At 42.4% G+C, this 23174-nt stretch overlaps 1 protein-coding gene across 2 annotated transcripts in view; it reads left to right on the forward strand.

The window, feature by feature from the left end:
• RNF145 (ring finger protein 145) overlaps positions 1–19770 on the forward strand; it is a 50801-nt gene extending 31031 nt beyond the window's left edge. For both annotated transcript variants that reach the window (XM_014947959.1, XM_014947958.1), the window contains exons 5-11: positions 4213–4448; positions 7810–7985; positions 11802–11942; positions 13467–13649; positions 15778–15925; positions 16605–16961; positions 18115–19770. In XM_014947959.1, the coding sequence (XP_014803445.1) occupies positions 4213–4448; positions 7810–7985; positions 11802–11942; positions 13467–13649; positions 15778–15925; positions 16605–16961; positions 18115–18558 (1685 nt within the window). In that variant the 3' untranslated portion in view covers positions 18559–19770. The remainder of the gene's footprint in view (positions 1–4212; positions 4449–7809; positions 7986–11801; positions 11943–13466; positions 13650–15777; positions 15926–16604; positions 16962–18114) is intronic.
• Positions 19771–23174: the final 3404 nt, after the last annotated feature.

A 23174-nucleotide genomic window follows, 5' to 3' on the forward strand; every position in this document is an offset into this window, starting at 1 on the left:
TTAAGGTTGTTACACCATACCATATGTTCTACTGAGAGGATGTTGGAATACACGCACACTATGTGTATTTTAAAATTAAGCCTCAGACAAGCTTGAAAGAAAAATCTTTCTTAATTCCTTTCACTAAGATCTGTGGTTTTCATCAGATTATCGACAGATTTAGTCAGCGATGTACTGTTGGCAAAACTCAGCTGCTTTCTGTTTACTTGTGGCTGCTACTGGCAGATTTAAATGGGTTTACTCCTTACAGTATGTTAGGACTACCAGAATATACACATCTCCTGTTTGCCTGCGTCCTCACTTTCAAATGTGGCATTTTGTCTTTGCTTTTAATTTATTTTTTTTCTATAGAAGTAGCATTGGTATTTTTCAAGGAAAGGAAATCTTCTTTAGGTATCATTTCTTCTCTCTTCTGAATTTCTGGATATGATATATTTTGTTGTCTTTGTCAAATGATACCTAATACAACTAAAGCCTTTAGTGTGTTTCTATGAGAAAATGTTTGTAATTAGTCCTTTAAATCTCTCTCAGGTGCAATGCAGGGGCCCATGGTAAAGCAGAATTCCTCAGAGATCTTCCTGAAGTGGCAGGCAGGCCTGAGCAGGAAGAGATCAGGAGGCATTGTGTCATTCAGTAACATTTAGATAGAAACTAAAATGAGAGTCAAACCCATTATGCTTCATCCAGGTTTTAATATGGATTAAAAATAAGTGAGAAAAAGATAACACTGTTTTTTTCCAATACAGTTTTGTGTTAGTCTAAAGTGTCCCCTTAGTATGATTTTTTTTCATTAGTAGGTGCTTGACTATACTAGCAAATGTGTGTACATTAACATACTTAATATCCCGCTGTTAATTTCCCCTGTTCTTTTAAATCCAGCTTGAAAGTAATTTTAGTCTTCATGGCGAGTGGTGGTCTTTGGTGAAGACCTGTGAAAGTGGGCTATGAGGTTTGACGGTGCTTTATATAAATATAAAATGCTTTCTCAAATCTGTTACGTGCAAAGGTATGTGCAATCTGCCTCGTCGCAGGAGTGTTCTGCACTGAACTGTGTCATCTTTGCAGCAAATGAATGTACAGATGCTTCGCTCCATCTTTTTCTTACATGTTCTGCCAGAGTGTTGTGCTTTGGCCCTGCTGACAGGCACTGGGGCAGGTGTGGGGGAGTAATTGTGATACTAATAACAGCTCTGGTTCCTAAAAGTTCTGGTCAGAATTAAGGGGATGATGTTCAGTACACCAGCTGGTTCCCAAATTTAACCTTTGTTAATGCTTTTATTCATTAGCTCTTTTTCAATGGACTGTCATAGTCATTTCTTCCCTTGGATCTAATTCAGTCTGATGACTGCTGACAAGGGTTACTAATATGCTGGCTGGAAGAAATAGATGCCTTTGAAGACTGCCCCGTGGATGAGTGTGCCACTTTGAGCACGTCAGCTCTGAACAGTATAAAGCTGCGTGGTCTTGGAAACGATGCTACCATAAAGACTTACTTTTTCTTAGTGCACAATAATGGGATTATATATTAACTTTAAGACATCCTGTTAATCCATAACAGTTAATGATGTAGCCAGGGAATTCGTTAATATCTTTTTTTTAAAACTGGAAATTCCCTACTCAATGTGGCTGGAACAGCAGCTGTACTGCATCGGCTTTCTTGCTGCACATCCTCCATTAGCTTACAAGCTGGGAGGCTTTGGCTACCTGTCAGCAATGTTTAATGTATTTGTGGAGGTTTTGGGAAGGGAGAGGAATGGTCAGGAACTTATGTCAGTAGATTTCTTCGTTATTGCCTCATTCCCTAGCAGAAGAGCCTGGTGTCCTGCAGGAGGTTTCCAGCTGTTGGGTTCATTAGCTGTGTCTGGCAGTTTTCAGTCCATGGCATTTAAGTTTACAGAGTACAAATATTCAGGTGGATTTGCTTGTCTTAGCAGATAGCTAGGATGTTAAAATCTTTTTAAGATTTGATATGTGGTACAAGCTAATTGCTTCTGACTGATCCTGCTGTGTTACGTGTGATGACTGATGGTGTACGGCTTCACTCAGAGATAAATGATTTACTGCAGAGATGTTGTCTGTCCTGAACTGAGGTGCTGCTACCACGGTTTAAAATGGGAAGTACCAATTGCTGAAACCTTCATTGGAGACATTTTCAGGCCCTTCCTGAAGGGGTTGAGAATTGACAAAGTGCAGACTTGAGGAAGGAGATTGGAGCCTCCATAGAAAGTGCTCTATATATTTCTTTTGATGGTGTACAGCTCTCTCTCCCGTGACAAGTAGCTTTTGATCGGTGTTCAGATCAAAAAGGTGGGTGGGACAGAGTTTAGCAGGAATTACTGGCATACTTGATGCGTCACAGTTGGAGGAAAGCAGGTTTTGCAGTTGCATGAGATAAGGCTGGATTCACAGAGGTCCTGTTTTGTGATTGGAGAGCTCCAGTTGGAGAGCTCCAGAGTCACACCAAAGTACACTGGATTGTTTAACGTGATGTTGTCGCAGTATTTCATTTCAGGTGACGACACTCTTACTAAATCCTGGAGAACATATTGGATGCTGGTGTTTGTATCCCTTTGTGTGTGAAGCTGGGTTGCCTTAGTTACCATGAGTCGCAGAAATCCTCGCAAGCTTGACAGTGTGAGGCTCCTGAATATTACAGCACGGCAGTGTGCTGCTGGTATCTTAAATAGGGTTGTAGCAACGTGTGTGTGGGCAGAGAACAACAAAGCAAGAGGGAGAATGCTTCAGAGCTGGAGTCTGTTGAACTTCTGAAAAGATGAGTGAAGTAACTTTCTCTGAGGCTTATAAGCCCCAGTATGCTGATAATGCCGTGCTGAGAGCCAGGGCACTTCTGCTGCCTTCTGAAAAAAAAAAGACGTCTGCTAATTCAAAAATACATCTAGCACATTGACAGTAGGACTTAAACTTGAAAGAGAGCAACGTGAAGGAGGAAGAACTTTGTATGCTTAAGTAGTAGAGATTAGAGATTGCTTTCAGCTCAGTTGCAGTTACTTTGAAAGCAGAAATCCTTCCATAGGTAGGGGAACTGGGCAGAATGAAAGCAAAATCCCTGGTACTGCTGTTTCTCCTCTGGCAGATTCCCTCCCCAACCCATCCAGAAGGGTTTACAAGGTCAGTAAGCTTATGTGAGCACATGGGGTTAGCACTGACCCAGAGGTATTAAAGGCCTTGATTTTGTTTCTCTGTGCCTTGCTAAGGCTAGCTCCTGGTTTCGGGAAGAGTTGTGAAATGCAAACATTACTGGTGGTAGCTCCCAAAGAACACATAAGTACTTGGGTTTAGTACCACATATTGTGGCTTTTGGATGTAAGCTGGCATAGATGGTGAACAAGGTCCTGCTTTTCAATAATATGCAATAAACTAACTTACTTTCCTTACTGCAAAATGATGAGGGAGAATTGTTCTTGTCCAGGCAATGTGCATTTCACCCCTTTCCATTTTCTCTGAGATAAAGGGTACAACTTCCAGTGACTCTAATGGGAGCAGCTATACTGGAATGCTCTGCTCTAGGAATACCACCCTCCAGATCTCTGGGTTTGTGGGAGAGATGTGCTTGTGTCCCTGCCTGCTGTTAAAGAGAATTTAGTTGTTAATTATCTGTCACTTGCAAGCTTCAGTGATAATTCTGAGCAACTGCCTCAGGGCATTATGAAATTATTGAAATCTCAGCTGCTGACCTGGCTGATCTCCTGTTGTTGTTCTTGGCCAGTAATTTCTCTTGACAGTATAAATATTGTTGCTCTAAAAGCCGTTTGGGACCTCTGGTTACTTTTTTTTTGCCTAGAGAGGGATAAAATAGTAGTGTAGCCGGGCTTCAGAGAAGCTACTGCTGTGTATACAGATACTGAGGGGATTTAAGTTGAGCTGGGGATGTTAAGGAAAAAGGAGATGATTTGTTGGGTTTTCCTCTGCGTGATTTATTCCTGGGACTTCGTATTAATCTGAGTATGGGTGTTTTGGGTTTACATCTCACTAATCTGTAAAGTGAAAGCATGCACTTCACATAGTTCAGAAATTGTGACCCAGCAAAAGATGCAGAGGATCCTGGTTTCATAACAGTTATGTCCTAGTTAGAACTGTCATAATATGCTGGATGTTGATAACTGTGTTATGGAAAGATAACGTATTAAAATTCGGTTTTTTTCCTGAAGGGGATAATCAGCTTGATTATAAAATACTGTGTCGCCTTTCCAGGTCAGCTGGTGGTCTGTACGCTCTGCTCCTGCGTCATGAAAACAAAACAGATCTGGCTTTTCTCTGCTCACATGCTCCCTCTGCTGGCACGACTTTGCCTGGTCCCTTTGGAAACCATTGTCGTCATCAACAAATTTGCCATGATTTTCACTGGTTTGGAAGTTCTCTACTTCCTGGCATCAAATCTTCTGGTGCCCTATAACTTGGCGAAATCTGCATACAGAGAGCTTGTCCAGGTAAGAGGGAGAACGTAACAACTTTATTTTCCTTGGCCTGAGCTTTTTTTTTGCAGGAAAAACATAACAAAAAAGTACTCTGGCTGTCTTCTGTGCAACTGTGTGTGTGTGTTAACTCATGCTTTCTTAGCAAACCAAATGTGTTCCTATCTATAGTATCTTCGTTCTTTAATTTATTGTAGCTTATAATTTGAGCAGTTAAGATGTTAGCCTGAATAGTGCTGCTGGCCAGCTCAGCATGTCCGCTTTGCTTGGACTTTGCTTAGTCCTTCCCAAAATCCAGGCTAAAAGACAAGATTGTGGCAGAACAGAATTTATTTACAGCTTCATTAAGTGGGCAAGGTAGTCCCTGTGTGCTAATTGTAGTAGCTGTTCATTTCAATAAATGCTTTATGTATGAAAAGTATTTATAATTACAGTAGTGTTAAACTGGGAGTAACACTAAAGCTGATTTTGACTGTAGTAATCACTGACTGTAGTCAGTGACTTGTAACTTGCAAATGGTAATTTGAAAGGTCAGTAGTATTTTCTTTAGAGCAGCAGCATTGCTGAGACCTCTAACAAAAGAGTTAGACAAGATTGATCTGACGTGTTTCTCTTCTGTTAACGCTTTGACATGTGCCATATATTTAGTTGAAAAGAAACTTTGTTAGTGGTACAGAAACATCACACCTCTTGTTATCTATATAAAAATAAAATATATGTGGATATGCATCCTTCTGTATATTTCAGTATAAAAAGAATGATGCTCACTTGACTTTGACTGACCCACTGTTTCAGCTCTTGCCACTTGCTAGATTTTTTTTAAACCAAGCCACTGGTTTTCTGTCTTCTGCTTTTCAGTCCAGAAGCAATCTGAAAACTAACTTTGTTAAGCTCTTTCAAAGCCGTCTTTAAAGCTCTTCTTTGCTGTCATATCTGTCATACACAAACAAAAACTTGGCAGCAGTAGGTGTCTGGTGTGCCAAGGTCTCAGCCTGTCACGTTGATCATTACTGTCTCGTTATTTACTTTGTATGTAATTGGTCTTTGTAGCAGGATTATCCTTTTGTGCTTGTACAGTACCTAGCATGGTCTGATCTTGTCTGTAACTAGCTTGCAGATTTGCTGATTAAAAACTAATTTTGGAGCTACCTGGCAAAGCTTCAATATCCTTTTTTTCCAGTAGAACAGGAAAATAATACTTGGAGTTTACTTAGAGTGGTAACATTTGAGATAAAACAGATGCACCTCTTTCTACAGCTCTAAGACTTGCAACAGTTTTGAAACCAACACTTCCATGTGTGTGAGCACAGGCAGAGAGTTCCTGAAGTCAAATTCTAATTGGATGCGGATTTGAGTCATGTATCTATATTTTTATCAGACACGTTTAAAAAACCTCAACATCTTACAAATGTTTTAATTACAAATACATTCTGAGGTGAGCAGGGAAATAGTTGTTTCTTGCTGGGATTTTTTTGGAGGTGCGTTTTTTTGGTCAGGCTTGTATTTTAAACACAAGCAGCTACACAAGTCTCCTTATCTCTAGGATTGCTTGTTTCTTCCAATCAGTATTTCAAATCTTTGCATGCCAGGCAATATTACAGTGTTGCAGTCAGGAGGAAGAAGTATTCCTTGTATGTGGCCTTTGGACACGGATCATACTCTTTCTTCTGACTTTTTATGCAGAAGGCATAAAGTTTTTTTCCTTGGGAATATGGAGAAAATGGCAGAAACGTTATAACGTGGCACTGGATTTATAATAGTGTTGTGTGATGCTTTTCTAAATGCACGTAGTAGAGAGTGGATTGGAATGAAAAGTTGTGCATGGTTTTTGCATTGTGCTGACAATATGGGAAAACAGGATTTTTGTTTTTAAAGAGCTTGCTGCTCTTTGCCTGTGTTCCTGAAACAAAACAGAAAAAAAAGATTGTATGTGTTCAAGTAACTGTTTGCAGCTCCACTACAAATCAAATTTAGTGTACTTATTCCAGAGGAGGACATTGTCTTGAATGTTTTCCTACTTCTATTTCCATTGATACAACTCTCTGTAGTTGTTAATTTTCGATTATGTCATTATCCTGGTGTTTGTGAGTTTGCTATTGGATTCGATTGCTGCTTTGATATCAGTGGCAAAACTTATTGAACATTGGGATGTTAAACACTGGGAGGGTTTCCTGAATGCAACACTAACACTGTAGGGGAGACAGCCCTAACAGGTGGGCCAGGGCAGCTTTTTGTCTGTGTGTCTTTCAGACTGTGGCTAACTTAGGCTGCCTGCTTGCAGCAGAAGATGCCAGAAATACCTCAGGGTTATGAATCTACATTATGAGCGTAGCATGACCCTCTTCCGATGTGGTGGAGCGCTCTGCCAGGAGCTGTGTAAGATTGCTGGCCTTGGTCCCGGGCCAAGGGAGTCTCCCCCAGGGCAGATGCTCTTCCTTCCCCGGTCTGTGCGCGGAGCCAAAAGCGGGAGCTTGGCACCGTGTCCCTGCCAGCGGCGTATGGCTTGTCCCTCAGCCACAGCACATACTGCAGCAGGTCCCATGGACGTGACGTACCTCGTGCTTGTCGTGAAAGACTAAGTAGGCAGCTTTTTTTAGCGTTTGCTAAAATTTGCTGGCCACTTTGGGAAGCAGATGAGGAAATAGTTGTTAGGGGTGATTTCCTCTTGACCGTTTGTATTAAGTCCAGCTATGGGAAGTTGCAGCTTCTTGGAAATGACTGCATTGTAATTTAGTTTTTGCAATAAAAAAGAAATAATTTGAGCTTCGGGGTTTCCTGAAATAACTCTTAAGCATGAATTTCTAAACACTTGGTGGATTAGGAGCAGTCAGAAGTCTGATATATGTTATTTTTTGAGATACTTAAACATAAAATGAGGTATTAAGATTTTCCTTAAAAACAGGTCAGCAAAGCAAATTTACTGTGCTGAAGTGATGTGGATCATGTTTCAGTATCTGTTGTGTGCAGTGACTTGGCAGTAGGTACAGAGAAAATAACATAGCTGTGACTGAAGCTGGGCAGAAAGCTCCAAGAAGGTTGTGCATGAGCTGGAGGCACGTGTCCTCACCCCTCTGGCTGTGACCGGGCTGCCGTCAGCAGCTCTGAGCCAGTTATTCATGGGAAGGGACATTCACCTGGTCTGATAGTTTGAAGAGTCAGGTACTTCTCCCTGCTGCAAGACAGACGATGGTGACATGTCACTGCTGAACCTCGGCTCTCCCTTTGTCATACTGTAGTTTGATGTACCTCCTCTTTGTCTTTGGGCTGGCTAATGCCATGTGAATCCTTAGTTTCCTTGTGGCTGTGTTACTGATTATCCTTTTGTTACCAGATCAATGTGAACCAGTAACGAACTGCATTTTTCTGTATTCCCCAGGTGGTGGAAGTGTATGGTCTTCTGGCTTTAGGGATGTCTCTGTGGAACCAGCTGGTCGTCCCAGTTCTTTTCATGGTGTTTTGGCTTGTCTTATTTGCTCTTCAGATCTATTCCTATTTCAGTACACGGGACCAGCCTGCCTCAAGAGAGAGGCTCCTCTTCCTCTTCTTGACAAGGTAATTAATTAGTCTGCAAATAGTCGGTTTTCTGTTTTGTATATCTTCTGAAATGAATGTTTGTGCTTTTTTAAAGACCATGTATGTATATTGGCTTTAATTCATTTGGATATCCAACAAATATTTGTCCTTACTGCAGCGACCATGTACGTAAACCCTGTTAAGCTTGTCTTTCAGAGACATGGATCCCATTCAGAACAGACAGCAGTAGTAGAAGTGTGGGGGAGTTCCCAAAGAGAGCAAAATATTCTTTTGATGAGGGAAGAGCTGTAATTAGAGCTTTGGTCCAGAAGTTGATGTCAGTATACAAATTGGTTTTAAGTCTGAGATATTTCAGATGAACTTCAGTCCAACTGATGTCTTATTCATGATTGCGCTGCTTTCTGAGCCCTGTCTGTCTTGTTTCATCATTCTGATGTGGGACACAGTCTTATGTTCATCCAAGCAGCTGAAGTACCCAACTCCCAAAGTAACTTTGTGGTTGATTTGGCAGAGGCGTAAAGATCTTAAACATAGCAAATTCCTAAAAGCTTTGTAAAAACTGGTTGTAAGATAAAGGAGAGACTGCTACTGCTGTTATTGAGAAAGGTGGGATTTGAGGGATTCTTCTGGCTGGAACCTACGTGCCTTTGCTGGCTGTTGTTTAACTAGAAATTACAGTGTACAGAAGGGAGCGTAGAGCAGAGAGGAACTGGGTGTGGTGCAGAAGGGGGGTTTGGCAAATTAGATAGTTTAATACTGGAATGGAGAGCAAAGAGGTAATAGTCGTCTAAACACACAGGTAACATGGAATATATTCTTTAGAGACCATACTTCATTAGTTCTGCTCTCTGGGTGCCAACTTACTCTAAGTTGTTCATCACTACAGTTTTACAATGAGACTTTCCAATTGCTTCGCTTTTTCTTGCCTTTGTGTGTGTATATATCAGTCTACGGTGCTGTAGTGTAAGCTGTCAAAATTCATTATAATTATGGAGAAATGCCAGGGATTTTATTGCATGTAGTATTAAAATTGCTTACAGTGTCATGTTGCATTATGTAAAAGCACTGACTGTGTTACCTGGCTGTTAACTAAACCATTGGTGTCTGAAGTTTTTCCTGCTGTTCTCTCTGCTGCAGTTTTAGGTTTGCTACAATAGAGTACCCCATTTAGCAGTTAGCAGAGGTGGGGGAAACGATCTTTTTCCTTGTAAATAAGTTGGGTGTGTTCCTACACCAAATTGTTGGGCTTCTGTTCGTGGCAAAACAGGGAACTTGCTTTGCAGACCTGAATTGGCTTGATCTATGAGTGAATGAATACCAGCCAATTTCTGTGAAGTTCTCCTTGCAACTGGAAAAATACAGGAAAACTCTGCAAATGTTCTCAGTGTTCTCAGCTGTCACAGAAGAAAAATTATAAGTCTTTATTCACCTTATAAACACAAACTCAGGTGCTACCACTATCAGCCTTTTAGGAGGGAGCTGAAATGCCTTGTTGGGAGTTAATAATGTAGTGCTGGTTATTTAACAAAATGGAAGAAAAAATGCAGTCTTCCATGAAAGTGAGTGAATTCTGCATCTCTGCCCTTTAATTGCCTAAAATAGTGTGACTGAAATTCAGGTGAGAGCAGCTGGGGTGTGCAGAGTAGCTGTGTCTGATTTACAGAAGGTCATAGTGGCCATACTGGCTCAGACCAGGTACTGATCTAGCCCAGGATCCCGTTTCCAGCAGTGGCTGGAGATGGGTACCTGTAAAGACACCCACTCGTTAAATGACAAACAGGATGCTTCCTAGTACTCCTCCAATCCTGCATCTAACTTCATGCTACTATGTATTCAGGAACCCTCAAAAGACTTCTCTTCCATCAGTTTGTGCTTTCTGCCCTTGAACTCACGTAAACTTGTGTCGTTTGAAAGATCCTGAGACAAGGAGTTTCACAGCTCAACTTTGTCTGTATGATGAAAAATCCCTTTTGGATTGTTTGAATCCATATAGTTTCATTCCGTGCCCTTCAATTCATGTATTGGGGGAGGAGGAGGAACAAACAGTTCTGTTCTTTTCTTTAAAATTGAGAGTAGCATAGGTCTATTATTCCTGGACTGGAAAGCTCTTGCTTGCTGTTTAAAAACTGTTCTGTGCCTTTCATTGTCGTTGTTGTTCTTCGGGTATGTAACTGCTGTGATTTTTGAGAAGTTTTGAAGGGTTTGGCTCTTTGGGGCAATTTATAAACTTGTACTTGACACATAAACATAACACTGAAAGCTCCCCAGGCTTCTCTTTGAGCTCTTAAGCTCCTCTGAGACCCTTGTATAGTAGATCATCTGGAAATAAGTTTAAGAAGGGTACTAAAATTACTCTGACAAAAAAGGATTGGGCATCAGGCATAAAAGCCAGGATTTTTGATTTTTGATAAATTATTTTAAAGCAAAACTTAAGAATTCCTCAAATATCCTTCAGAAATAGCTGCTTTAAATACTGCATTTCTCACTACCTTGACTGGCAGGAGCATTTAAAAGCTTTCCCTGCCCTGCTCAGCTTGGTAAGCAGGCAGAATTTGAAGGTTTACCAGAAGCACTGCAAATAGTATATGTAAACACATCAATATTTTCTGCTGTGAATTTCTTTCAAAGGAGATTTCCGGTTAAAGTAGTCATTAAAATAAACAAAGTAAATGTCTCTTGGACAAGCTTTGTTTATTTTTGAAGCATGTGCTTCCTCAAAACTCTTTTGTCGGAGCGCTGGACTAGTTCACTCTTTAGTCGGTTAATTAGCGTGACATGTTTTTGACCACCATAATTTCTCTCACAAGACTACTGTCCTGATGAACAAGCAAAGATTCTGTGCCCCCCGTCCCCCCCCCTTTTTTTTTTTATTTTTTTAAAATGAATGAGGGTGTCAGTGTATTACCTTGGATTATGTATGTGAGGGTTTCCCAGTGTGCGATGCCTGGCTGCCAGCTGACCCTTTGCTGAGTGCCGGGGCATCCAGTGCGCTGCATTGCGCTCCCCTGGTTCTGTCAGCATCCTCTTTCAGAACCCCAAGTTTGCTTTGAGGCTTGGGCTGCTCTGAATATTGCGGGATCAGCAGAAGAACAGCCCTAAGGTGAGGGAGCTGAAGTCACACGGCTCTTCTCAACATCCTCAAATGTGTTCTGGGGTCTCAGCCTTTGGGACTTCACTGCTGTAGCAAAAGAGAGGGAGAATATTCTTCACTGTCTTATTCTGCTGCTTCTGGCTCAGCCCTTTTGAAAGACAGGTATTACCTACCTGAACCTGATGTAAATGCTACCAAAAAACTCCCAGAACGCTATCAAAAAGCTCCCGACAGTATTTATCAGTTTGATGTTTGTTTGCTCTGCTGTGGATCTGAGAGGAGGGTGCCTTAGTGAATCCCTCTGCTTTAAATCTGTGTTTCTGGTAGCTGCCTGAAATTCCAGCGGGTAACCTGGGTGCATTGTGGCTGTAAAACTGATTTTTGGATCTGGAAACCCTCCGCAAGCAGGACAGTGCCACCCTGTGGCACAGCACTGGAGAGGGGCTGGAGAAGCACCAGAGCACAGCCCCAGCTCCAGGCTGAGGGCAGCCTTAGCTGGGGAGCTGAGCTGGAGTTGTGTCTTGGAAAGAAGTAACAGAATATATCCTACCTTTTTCTTTTTATAGGAGGATTTCATGGGTTTTGAGGGATTTCAGTATTTTTGTCAAACCAATCCAATTTTGCTTTAAAACTAACTTGCACAGTTAACAGGACAAGGGGAGAGCTCATCATGTTACTTTTAATTGATGGATCTTTTCTGGTTTTTTTTTCTTCTTTTTTTCTTTTCCACTCTCTCCTCCCAGTATTGCCGAATGCTGCAGCACTCCCTACTCACTGCTGGGCTTGGTCTTCACCGTCTCCTTTGTTGCTTTGGGAGTTCTGACTCTCTGCAAGTTTTACTTGCAGGGTTACAGAGCATTCATGAATGACCCTGCTATGAACAGGTAAGTGCCTCGTTGTGCCTAGAGTCTAAAAAGAAAGAGACAAAAAGGGATTTATATAGAAATATACGTGTTGCATTGCAATTTTTTTAACATATGAACTCTCGGTTATCCTTGTTGGGCTTTTTATTTGCCAGTCTGTGTGTACATTGCAAGGATTTGAGGTGGAAAAAGAGCTTGTCACAGACTTCTTGGGAGACGGTTCATTTCTGTAGCAAATTCAGGGCTGTTATTTGGGATTTATAATGGCACAGTTTGATTGTCATAGTGCTTTGATTTACATGAGTCACTGGAAAATTTTCATATGCTTGGGTAATATAAACACTTCACATTTCCATTTCCTCATTTACCCTGTAGTCATTACTACATTACTAACTTTGAGGCTTAAAACACAGCCTTGTATGGATTGCCTGAAAGTTACTATGGGAAATAACCAAAATATAGAAATTACCTTTTCCTAATACTTGTCCCAGCTTGTCTAATATGAAATTGGGTTCCTGGGTATGACGCTATCTTTTTCAGTTATTCCAGCCCTTAATTCCCTAAAAAGTTCAGACCATATGCAAAAGAATGTTTCACGTTTTGGATTGCAAGATGTGGAAGCAAAAATGGTATAAATCGGGTTTGTCCAGGAGTAGTCTACATAAAAGGATCTTCTGGGGAAACCTGTAGTTCTGGGTGGTCTGTACTTTACCCGAGTCAAATACTGGTACTAAATGGTGGTACTCGGAGGTATTAAATTCAGTCTGAGGTTCTGGGGCAAAAAGAAATGATCAGCTGTATTTGGTACAGGTACAGAGAGAATAAACTGGAAAATGGGTAAATTGCTGATTTGTCTAAACTGGTCACTGGTAGAGTGTTGAGTCAAGGATGTTTCCCCAGGGCCAAAAAATGGGTAAATTGCTGGTTTGTCTAAACTGGGCACCGGGTGGGGTGTTGAGTCAAGGATGTTTCCCCAGGGCCAGAGGACAGACAGGAGGGTGGTGATAGGGAAATAAACCAGGTGGAGAGGGTCTTCATGGTGATCTAGGAATAAGGCTGACTGGTGCCCAGGTGTAGACATGGCAGGGCTGCTTTGGGCTCATGTAGGCAGCACTAGGGCTGGTGGGTTCCTCCTGTTAAGACACAACCTGGGTCACTGAAATGGTTTGTGCTGGGGGGGACTCTCTCATGGGGTGGTGTCTGCTGGGCTGGATGTAGCCCAAGGGCTCCTAGTCAGGAGCAGGATTCTGAAATCTGCTAGTTCCTAATCTCTAGCACTTTGGTGTTTTTGAAAACATTCTTCTCTGGCCTTAGCAGGCACATCAGTAAAAGCTAAAACCAGTGACATTTAAAGGGTCGGTGTTTTTGAAAACATTCTTCTATGGCCTTAGCAGGCACAGATTAAAAGCTAAAACCAGTGACATTTAAAGGGTTGTGGCAGAAACAGACAGTTTGTTTCCTGGTGTTTCTAGATGTATTTTTGAACCAACATTGACACACTGAAAGATGTGATTGATTGTTCTTTTTGACTGTGTTAATCTGCAGGGGAATGACTGAAGGAGTCACACTCCTGATCCTGGCTGTGCAGACAGGTTTGATTGAGCTCCAAGTTGTGCATCGGGCGTTCCTGCTCAGTATTATTCTTTTCATTGTGGTGGCATCCATTCTTCAGTCCATGCTGGAAATTGCTGATCCCATTGTCTTGGCATTGGGAGCCTCAAGGGACAAGTAAGAGACCGATTTCCTAAACTGAAAAGTTACCCAATGCTGTTTTAGGAGGTGATAAATGAGTAATTGATGGACTGATTGGGATTTTTAGTAGTTTGTAAAGTTACCCTGTTGTGTCTTTTCTGTATGGAGATTTCTTTTCTGGCCGAAATTCTCTAGTTTTTCCCCTCTCTATCCTACTCCCTGAAGGGCACACAGTAATGCTTTTCACCATGCTGTATTCTAAGAAACAGGGGTGGCTTTGGTGACCAGCTCAGGACTGAGTCCATCCAGGATGTGTGAGCCCATGCTGTTCTGCAGCTGCTGGCTGCCCCCTCTGAGTATTACACTGCACAGTGGATTTTCTCCCTAAGGAGAGTGGCAGCGCGCTGTGGTCTCAGTGAAGCAAATCCAGGACTCCAGTGCCTGTGCTCTCCCTGCCCACACTCTCCTCTGCAGTTGGGTAGGTTTCCCTCTGTCCTCTGAGTATTACACTGCACAGTGGATTTTCTCCCTAAGGAGAGTGGCAGCGCGCTGTGGTCTCAGTGAAGCAAATCCAGGACTCCAGTGCCTGTGCTCTCCCTACCCACACTCCATTGTGGGTGGTTTTGCTGAACCTCCTCTGCAGTTGGGTAGGTTTCCCTCTGTCTCAGACAGCTGTTGAGGATGGGAAGTTTCTAGGAGTGACCTTGTGTTAGAAATTGTAAAACCTTTTTTTTTTTTTTTTTTTTCTTGTGAGGCTGTGATCCCAAAATGATAGGGTTTACTGGCAGAAAATAAGAGGTGGAAGTGTTTGAAAATTGTAAACCTTTTTTTTTTTTTTCTTGTGAGGCTGTGATCCCAAAATGATAGGGTTTACTGGCAGAAAATAAGAGGTGGAAGGCTTGCATTAGTGTACCAGATGTTCTGATCATGTGGGATTGTTGTTAAGTTTAATTTGTGTTTTGAAGAGCTGTGTTGGTATCTGCTGTTCCTGTATTAATCTGTTTGTGTCTCTGTTAATTGCTTGTGTCTTTTCCCTTTCTGTAACCTGTGAGGAAATAAAAGAGAAGGTTTATTTATGTTATAGAGAGTTTGTTTAGCTTAGAGGCTACTTGTAGCCAGTGTGTTCTGCATGAAGCAATGTTAACTTCAGATATAGTAACAGAGGGAAAGGGCGTAGAGCCAGGATATGAGCATCTGCCCAGCTTAAACAAGCAGTCTAGTGACAGCAAGTTTTAACTCTCTTCTGCCAAATCTCCTAGGCAGTTTGAAATCAACTAGAATCAGGATAAATTACAGTTCAGCCATCCCTTTCTCCTTCACCCACAGACACAGAATTGCAAGCCTCACAGTAGCATTCTGATGTATCTTCAGACTGTATTAAATTGTCCAGTTTCTGCTTCTGTCCTGTCCCTTCAAGACTTTCACTTTTTCTGTACCCCATTTCCAGAGCTAAATGAGGTTAAACAACCCAAAGGACATGTAGGTATAGTAAATTATTGGAGATATTCTGAAAGCCTTCACAAACATGTGGGTGTAAAAAGATCAATGGTGTGTTTAGGTTGGGAAGGAGATTAGGAAGAGGTAAGTGATAGGAGCAGAGTAAGGACTGGCAGAGATGAATGTTCAAGTCCCACTATATTTCTTCTTTTGTGATCTCTGACTTGGGGAATGTACTTCTAAAGGCAGCAGGGTTAAATCTGGCAAGGAAAGGAAATCCCTTTGCCCCATACGTGTTAGCAAAAAGACATAGGAGAGTTACAATAAGTGTATAGTCTGGGAGAATGTACAAACAGCTGCATGCAAATTTAATAATTGTCTTTATTGTTATGGACTTTCTTCTGAAACATTTAGTATCTCAGGTACTTGATTTGTCTAACCACTGACTTGACCCATTATAATAATTACTGTAGGTGAATTTTTGCTGCTTTCAACACAAAGACAAATATTGTAGGTGAAGGTCAGACGAGAGGGAACTTTTCATAGTGTATGTGTTGTAGGCCTGCATGCTGGGAATGAGGCTGCGCTCAAGTAAAATAGAAACTCCTTTCAACAAGTTAAAGCCTTAAGCAAACATCTAACGTGCCTACAACCAGCAGTCAGCCTATTCTTACTCTGACACTCAAATCTGACTTGGAAAAATAAAAACCTATTGTGTTGTTTGCAGGAGTCTGTGGAAGCACTTCCGAGCTGTCAGCCTCTGTTTGTTCTTACTTGTGTTCCCTGCGTACATGGCCTACATGATTTGTCAATTTTTCCACATGGATTTCTGGCTGTTGATCATTATCTCCAGCAGTATTCTAACCTCTCTTCAGGTAAGGATGTTAGCCCTGTAGTAACTGTGAAGCCCTGCATTAACTGTGATCCTGTTACTCTAGAGGGAGAAGTACATGATGAGAAAAGAACAGGGATGATAGAAGGGCAGAAGTACAAGAAATGATATAAAATCTCTTTATCTGGTATCTGAGAGTAAGGAGCTCCTAGGGGTGAGTTGAGAATGTAGGTAAATGAAAGTCTGTTTCAGATTGTAAAGCCAGAAGGCTTTTGAGGGCATAACTATCACAGTAAAAAGGTATTTTTCCAAAACACTAATTTATGTGTAGTTATTTAGCTATTTGAAAGTAATTTGATGTTCAAAACAAGTACTGTAAACATAGGAAATGTTTTTTACTATGACTTCTTGTTATAACTTGCCTTTTTTACTATTAAATTTATAAAATGCACGCTCATGATGCTCAGCGCTTTTATTTAATCAATTTGGCTACGATCTGGACTCAGGATGGTACAGAAGGGAAAGTACTTGGGAACCAGCCTAAATGCTTTGTACGAAAGAGTGCCTTTTATTTGTCTTGTAAATTGTTCAGTAACAATTTTACTACTTTGGGGCTTGCCTGCCCTCTGTCTGATTTGGGAGCGTTGTGTGGATAATGTTGAATGACTTAAACTCCAGTTCAGAGTTGCATGCTGAGCTCCTGGTCTTGTGCTGTGTTACAGGTGCTTGGGACACTCTTCATTTATGTTCTGTTTATGGTGGAGGAGTTCAGAAAAGAACCAGTAGAAAATATGGATGATGTGATTTATTATGTTAATGGCACGTACCGGCTGCTGGAATTCCTCGTCGCTCTCTGTGTGGTGGCATATGGTGTCTCGGAAACGGTCTTTGGTGAATGGACTGTGATGGGTTCTGTGATCATCTTCATTCACTCCTATTACAATGTGTGGTTACGGGCCCAACTGGGGTGGAAAAGTTTCCTCCTTCGCAGAGACGCTGTGAATAAGATCAAATCGCTGCCCGTTGCCACGAAAGAGCAGTTGGAGCAACACAACGACATCTGTGCCATCTGCTACCAGGTGAGAATGGAAGTGTCAAAAGATTGACTTCAATTTAAATACCTCTAGGCTGTCCAGTCTGCAACTACTACAGTAATTTTTTTGGATTACTTTTAATGAGTAATGTTGTGCTGAATAAGTTACTTGAATAACCCAGTTTTCTGCTTTGCGTAAATTGATCTGGAGTGCTGTCACTGAAAGAGTTTTTATGAATAAATAGGTAGTTTGGATGTGTTTAAGCTTTCACTCTTTTTCTCCATTACACAGCGAACTGTCCTTGAGCTTCTTTGAAACCTCTTGTGTTTGGGTTGAGCTGGTCTCAACAGCAACAGTAAATGTGCCTTTTTTCATTAGTGGAAGATTTTTTTTTTTACTGAAAGACAATATGTACCCAGTAACTGATTTGTTATTATTCCATAGAAGCAGCTCAGTCTCTACAGATGTCATTTCGTGCATAATGTCAGTTTTATAACAGAAATCTAATTATGAAAAGGTTAAGGGTCTTTCTAATGTAAGCCAGCAGATGTAAGGACCTTAAAAATTAATGCTGAAAGTAATATCTTTGTCACACCTCCAGCTCCAAAGTCTCTTTTTCTTGGATAGAAATTGTAGTTGTGTGTGACAGTGAAAGAACCCCCCCTAAGATCAGTAGTGTGCAGCTGGAATGCAACTGGATTGACTCCAAACCTGATACAAATTCCTTGAAGAGTAGAACTACCGGTGCCGGGTTAAATGACAGCTTTTAGAACACCAGATAATGTGGGTCTCAGCAGACAGGGTTAGGGTGTTGCTTCATTTCTGGTTTGCTGTTGTTACATGTTGTATCTGTGAGTGTGCTGGTTTTGACTTGCACAATTATTTCTTAAGCCGACTAATCCTGTGACTCTCGTCCTACGCAAGCTTTTATTTAAGTGTAATAATACCTTACAAACAAAGCTTTTTGACTAATTTTTAATCCCTGTAACATAAACAGCCCACACCTGGTGTGTGTTTGAATTGTGTGTGTGTGTTTGAATGTGAAGGCTTGTTGGTATGAAGGGAGACATGTTCTCTTACTTGCCTGTGGACTGGCTCTGTCTCCTCTGTGGCTAGTGAACCCATTAGATGCGTGGGGTGAGAGGAGAGGGATGGGATTGCAAATAATACATAATCTTTCTTTTTTTTTGTCTTTCAGGATATGAAAACTGCTGTAATCACACCATGTAGCCATTTTTTTCATGCGGGTTGTCTTAAGAAATGGCTGTATGTACAAGAAACCTGCCCTCTGTGCCACTGCCAACTTAAGAGCCCTTCACAGCTACCGGGACTGGGACCAGAGCCAGTTCAACAGCCAAATCCTAGTGCAGAGCAAAACACCAGACCTGGAGATGCAGCTGAACCCCCCGGTGGTGAACATGACAATGGGCCAAATCTGAAAGGCAGCCCCAGCAAGAGCGATGGACGGGCTGCTGAAGGACAGGAGGGCCTGGAGGCTGCTGCTGGGATGGAGGGGTCTCAGAGCATGGACAGTGTCACGAGCCCCTGTGAGGCCAGCCAGGGATCAGCTTGTGCTGCAGAACTAATGGCAGCCCTGGAGGGGTGCCCTGCTCCAAACCCGAGGGTTTGTGTCCAGGTCTAAGGTGGCAAAGGATGACACGGGAACAAACACATTTCAGAGATCCAAGTTTGACTCAGAAGAAAACCTATCCTTCCGCAGCTGTGAAAGAAGTTTAGCTCTTAATGCTGGTCAAAATGTAATCTCCCATGCTGATTTCTGTGGGCTGCTTGGTAGTGGTAACTCCAGTGAGATGTAGTAGAAATGACTCCAGAAGCTCTCTGAACTGCGGGCATAGGAAGGATGTCTGGAAATAAACTGCAGTGAAAAGAGTGTTTTCAAGATGTAGGTGAGGGACGAGAGGAGCGAGAGGTCTGCGGCAGGTTGTAGGCAGACGGACAGAAGGTGAGCTATTGTTTTGGTGAGGAAGAGGGTGTCGCATACAAGCCATGTCCCAGGGGACCCGAGAGGCGCTGAATGCAGCGAGTTGCTCCTCTCTGACCGAGGTGCAGCTTTGCTGACAAATATTTTTTTTTTTATGGCACGTGAGCAAAAATCAAAGATGCAACAGCAGTGATTGTACTGGAAGATGGAAGCACTCTTAATATGTCATGTGTATGCTTTGGGTGTTCTTGGTGGGGCAATTGCATTTGAATTCATGTAATCTATAGTGACTCTTGACTCTTATGACGGAGTCTTCAATATTTTGATGTATATGAAACTTTTGCTAATTATGGGCACAGTCTGGGCTGCATGAAGTAAACTAAAGCTCTAATGAACACTTTGACCTCTGCTACCGTGTGCAGGAGGAAAGTGGGATGAGTTTTAGGGCACAGATAGAGGCCTTGCAGGACTGTGCTGTGTAATGTTTAATTCTTGCAGCTGAATTAAAACAGTATTAAACTCTGGCGATATTTGCACTTTGGGAATGAGTACATTATTGTGTATGATCAGACTCCGCAAATGCCACTTTTAAAGCTGTTAATAGGTTTGCACCTTTTTTTCTTTGACAAGGACATGTCCATACTTAAATTTTTACATGCATCATGGCTTCAAGTAGAACTAGGGACTGGGGTGGGGAAATAGGTGGGAGTAGGGGGCAGGCAATTTTTTTATGTGAATTTTGATATGAAGAGAAATTAGTCACTTATTTATACGATAGGCTTGACTCAAGTGTTTTTCAAAGTCGGTATTCCTAATGTGAAATGTGATACTATTTTATTTTTAGTAGTAAATTTGGATGTAGACTGACAGACATAGCTGAATGTCTTAATAAATTACATTTGAAGATTTTTACACCTGGTTATGTGATTCTTGTACTGAAATTCCGTGAATTTTAAGTATGTGTTGAGAGGCTCTTCTGCAATAGTAGCTCTCTGTTCTCCTTGGAGATCAGTGGAACTTCTGATTCTCTCCCCCATTTCCATTTCAATGCTGTACGTCCTGGTGGTACCTCCTGGCCTCCTCTGGTCCTTGCCACCAGATCTTTGCCAGTACAGACAGAACAATAGCTGAGCTCCCGGAGGCTGTGTGCTGCCTGCTGCTGCTGAGCCCCAAGCAAAACCCAAACCTATTTCTGTCTCACCTGGCAGGATGAGACAGAAAATTTCAGTTGCACCATCCTTTGATTCTGTATCTCAGGTTTTTTTTTCTTGCATGTTGATCAGAAATTTAGGTTTACTATGTGCTTCACTGATCATTGCAAATCTTTTATTAACAGCTGGATATGTTGGCAGGGTGGGGAGGAAGGGAATTGTGAGAATATTTTTCTTGAACTCTTCTTTTTTACTCCTTCTAGTCAGCATTCTGGGTCCTGCTTTTCCACACCTGCATTTCTGCAGAATTGAATCTTTCTCAAAAAGGTGTTTTGTATGTGTCCAAGCTTTTAACCTATATAACTTAAGACTGTTTCTATTCTAATCGCACTTAAAAGTCTGTGGAGGCAGGAAATGGGGAATTTCTGGGCAGCACTTTAGTGGGGAGCTCCTTAGTATTGTGAAACGAAGACTTTCCCCCAATTCACAGAATCTGTTCTTGAAGGATACTCTATTTGACCCTGCTTGCTGACCCTGGGTGTGGAAAGATGACCCCCGGAAGTTCCTCACACCGGTGATGGGGAGCTTTTCCTTTGTGTAAGATCTCCTCACCTCCATGGTAAGGAGCAAGTGGTGCCCCAAGTGAGTGGGAAGAGGAGAAGAGCTGGGTTTGGTCAGCCCTGTGAAACGAAGGCTGGAGGGTTGTGGGTGTTACACAAATACCTTGGGGTGAAGGCAAGGGAGGGAGGAGAGGAACTTGTGCTCATCTGCAGTGTTCACACCAGGGCAGTAGAGCAGAGGGGGAACCATGGGGGTCATCAACTCCAGTTCGTTGCTATCCCACACAGTATGTCACATCATCACTTTCATAAATATAGGAAGTGATGTTGAAAAAATAACAAAAAGAGTAAGGTTTGCCATCGCTGCTTATGCTGAGAAGCTGTTTCTCAGCCTGACCTCTCGGCAATGAACCTTTTAATTTATACTCTAAATTATTCATAGCTAATCGGTAACGCAGAAGCAGGGGGAAAGGACTATGGATTTACACCAACATGGGTAAGAGAGAAGTGTGCCCGGAGATGGCTCGTTAGGAATCGACAGGCCCACGGCAGGTTCAGCAAATGTGGTCGGTGTCTGCCAGGAGTGCGGATCGGAGACGTGGATGTGGCACTGGAGAGGAGCCCCACAGCCTAGGAAGGTATGTGCTGTCTTTTAGGAGAAATGATGCTGCAGCATTCCCACTGGGGTGAACCAAAAGCAACTCTTCTGTGCTGGAAAAGGTGCTGAAAGATGTGGAGGTTCAGGCAATCTTAGCAGAGTTCTGCGTCCTGGCAAGAGGGGCGTGATGAGATGAGAACATCTCTGATCATCACCTTCATCATCACCTTTTTTACTGCAAGAAGGGCATTTTCAAGAGGAAGAGGAGGGAAAGGGGAGGCTGCTAGCCTCGAGAGTTCCTAGGAACAAGGGCTCTTCTTGAAAGGTGGAACTTACCTTCATTAGGTGCCAACACGGTTACAAGGAGTTGTTTGTAAGAGCAAGGCGAGGTGGAGTGTGTACGTTGCTGCTGGGCTCATGAGGCAGAGCTAACTGGTGAGTAAAATCTGCTGGAAGAGAAAGCTCAAGGGGGAGGAATGGGGTGTGTGTGTTCGTTTTGATTTTGTTTTTTTTCCAACTCAGAAATGCTGCATTTTCTGAAAAACTGGGGACAGTTAGCTCTAGAAGGAACTCAAAAAGTTTTTTTCCAACTCAGAAATGCTGAGAAAATAAGCATTTTCGGAAAAACTCGGGACAGTTAGCTCTAGAAGGAACTCAAAAATAAGCCTGCGAGGAATGGGGGTGGGTGGGAAATAAATACTGATAAGCCAAGCAGGCTGTATCGTACGGGTCAGGAAGTTCAGGGATGAAGTGAGAACTGCCAAAACTCAGGCCAAATTAGAGCTTGCGGAAGAAATAAACTGTGGAACTTGAAGGGGAATAGGAAAAAAAAAAAGGGGAAGGCTGCTATGGCGGAGCAGGGAGGTAAGGAATGAAGTGAACCTCCTGTCTCAGTGCTCTAGAGCATCTGGGTGAACGCTCCTGACCTCTCAGCGTTGTCTGGGGCAGAATTCCCTCTTGGACACCGCTTGCCTTGAGTTGATTTTCTCTGCAGCTGTGCATGAGTAAATGGGAAAAAATGCTTCTTGAGTGTTTATGGTCAGGGTATCACTGTGGGCTGAGGCTAGAAATCATCTTCACGTGGACTCCTGACGGTGGCGTGATTGACGAACACTTGGACTCCAAAAGATGCTTCCAACTCGGTGATATAATGGGAGCAGTTGGGAATTGCATGGCTGGTTGGTTTTTTGTTGGAAATAGGAGCACTGATAACATGGTGTGACGGCGTGTGCCTCGTCAGTCCTGTCGAGAGCCCGGCGCTGCTGATTCACGGAGCCCATTGCTCAGGGAAATGGATTTGCATAAGGTGAGATGGCTCCGTGAGAAGAGCAACCAAGTCCGTGGGTAGGAATTTGAGTTGAAAGCCGTGGTTTGAATTGCGTTGCTCTCAGCTGCCTTGGCTTTTGGCTGTTCTGCAGCAGAAGAATCTATTTCCTTCCTTGTTCCTAGTGAAGCGCTTCATTTTATGCCAAGGCAGAGAGTTCCTGAAATGTACAGCGTGGGAAAACCTCTTCATTCCGAGTCCCTTTATTTCCTGATTAGTTTTAAATTCAATTTCTAAGTTACCTCAGTCCTTTTCCTAAAATATACCAGAGTTTTGGCTTAAACTAACAATATTTGAGAACCAGCTTGTAACATTTTTCCTAACTGGCAGGGACAGTTAAGGAGTTTGATTTCAGTCGGTTCAAAATTCAAATTATCTCTAGCAAGTAGGATTTAAAACACAAGAAAGCTGATACCAGTGTCTAAAAAGAGAAACCACGCTTGGGAAGGAGAACTGGCTGTTCGAAGCACGTTGTGTTTTTGGGAAGGCAGCTGCCTTCAGAATGAAAGTAACCAAATTGGAGTGAAACTGATGTTGCTGGATTTTGTTGGGGTCAGGGGAGCAGAAGGCAGGGAGGCCGCTTGGTTAGAAGCTTGCTGGACATCAGCACGGCAGTGGCTGGGTTGGAAGTTCTCAAGAAGGAATGGTCCGTGGACCACTGCTGGTTTATGCTGCTCCGAGGA

Source organism: Calidris pugnax, unplaced genomic scaffold (genome assembly GCF_001431845.1).
Source record: "Calidris pugnax isolate Ruff unplaced genomic scaffold, ASM143184v1 scaffold27, whole genome shotgun sequence".
Classification (NCBI taxonomy): Eukaryota; Metazoa; Chordata; class Aves; order Charadriiformes; family Scolopacidae; genus Calidris; species Calidris pugnax.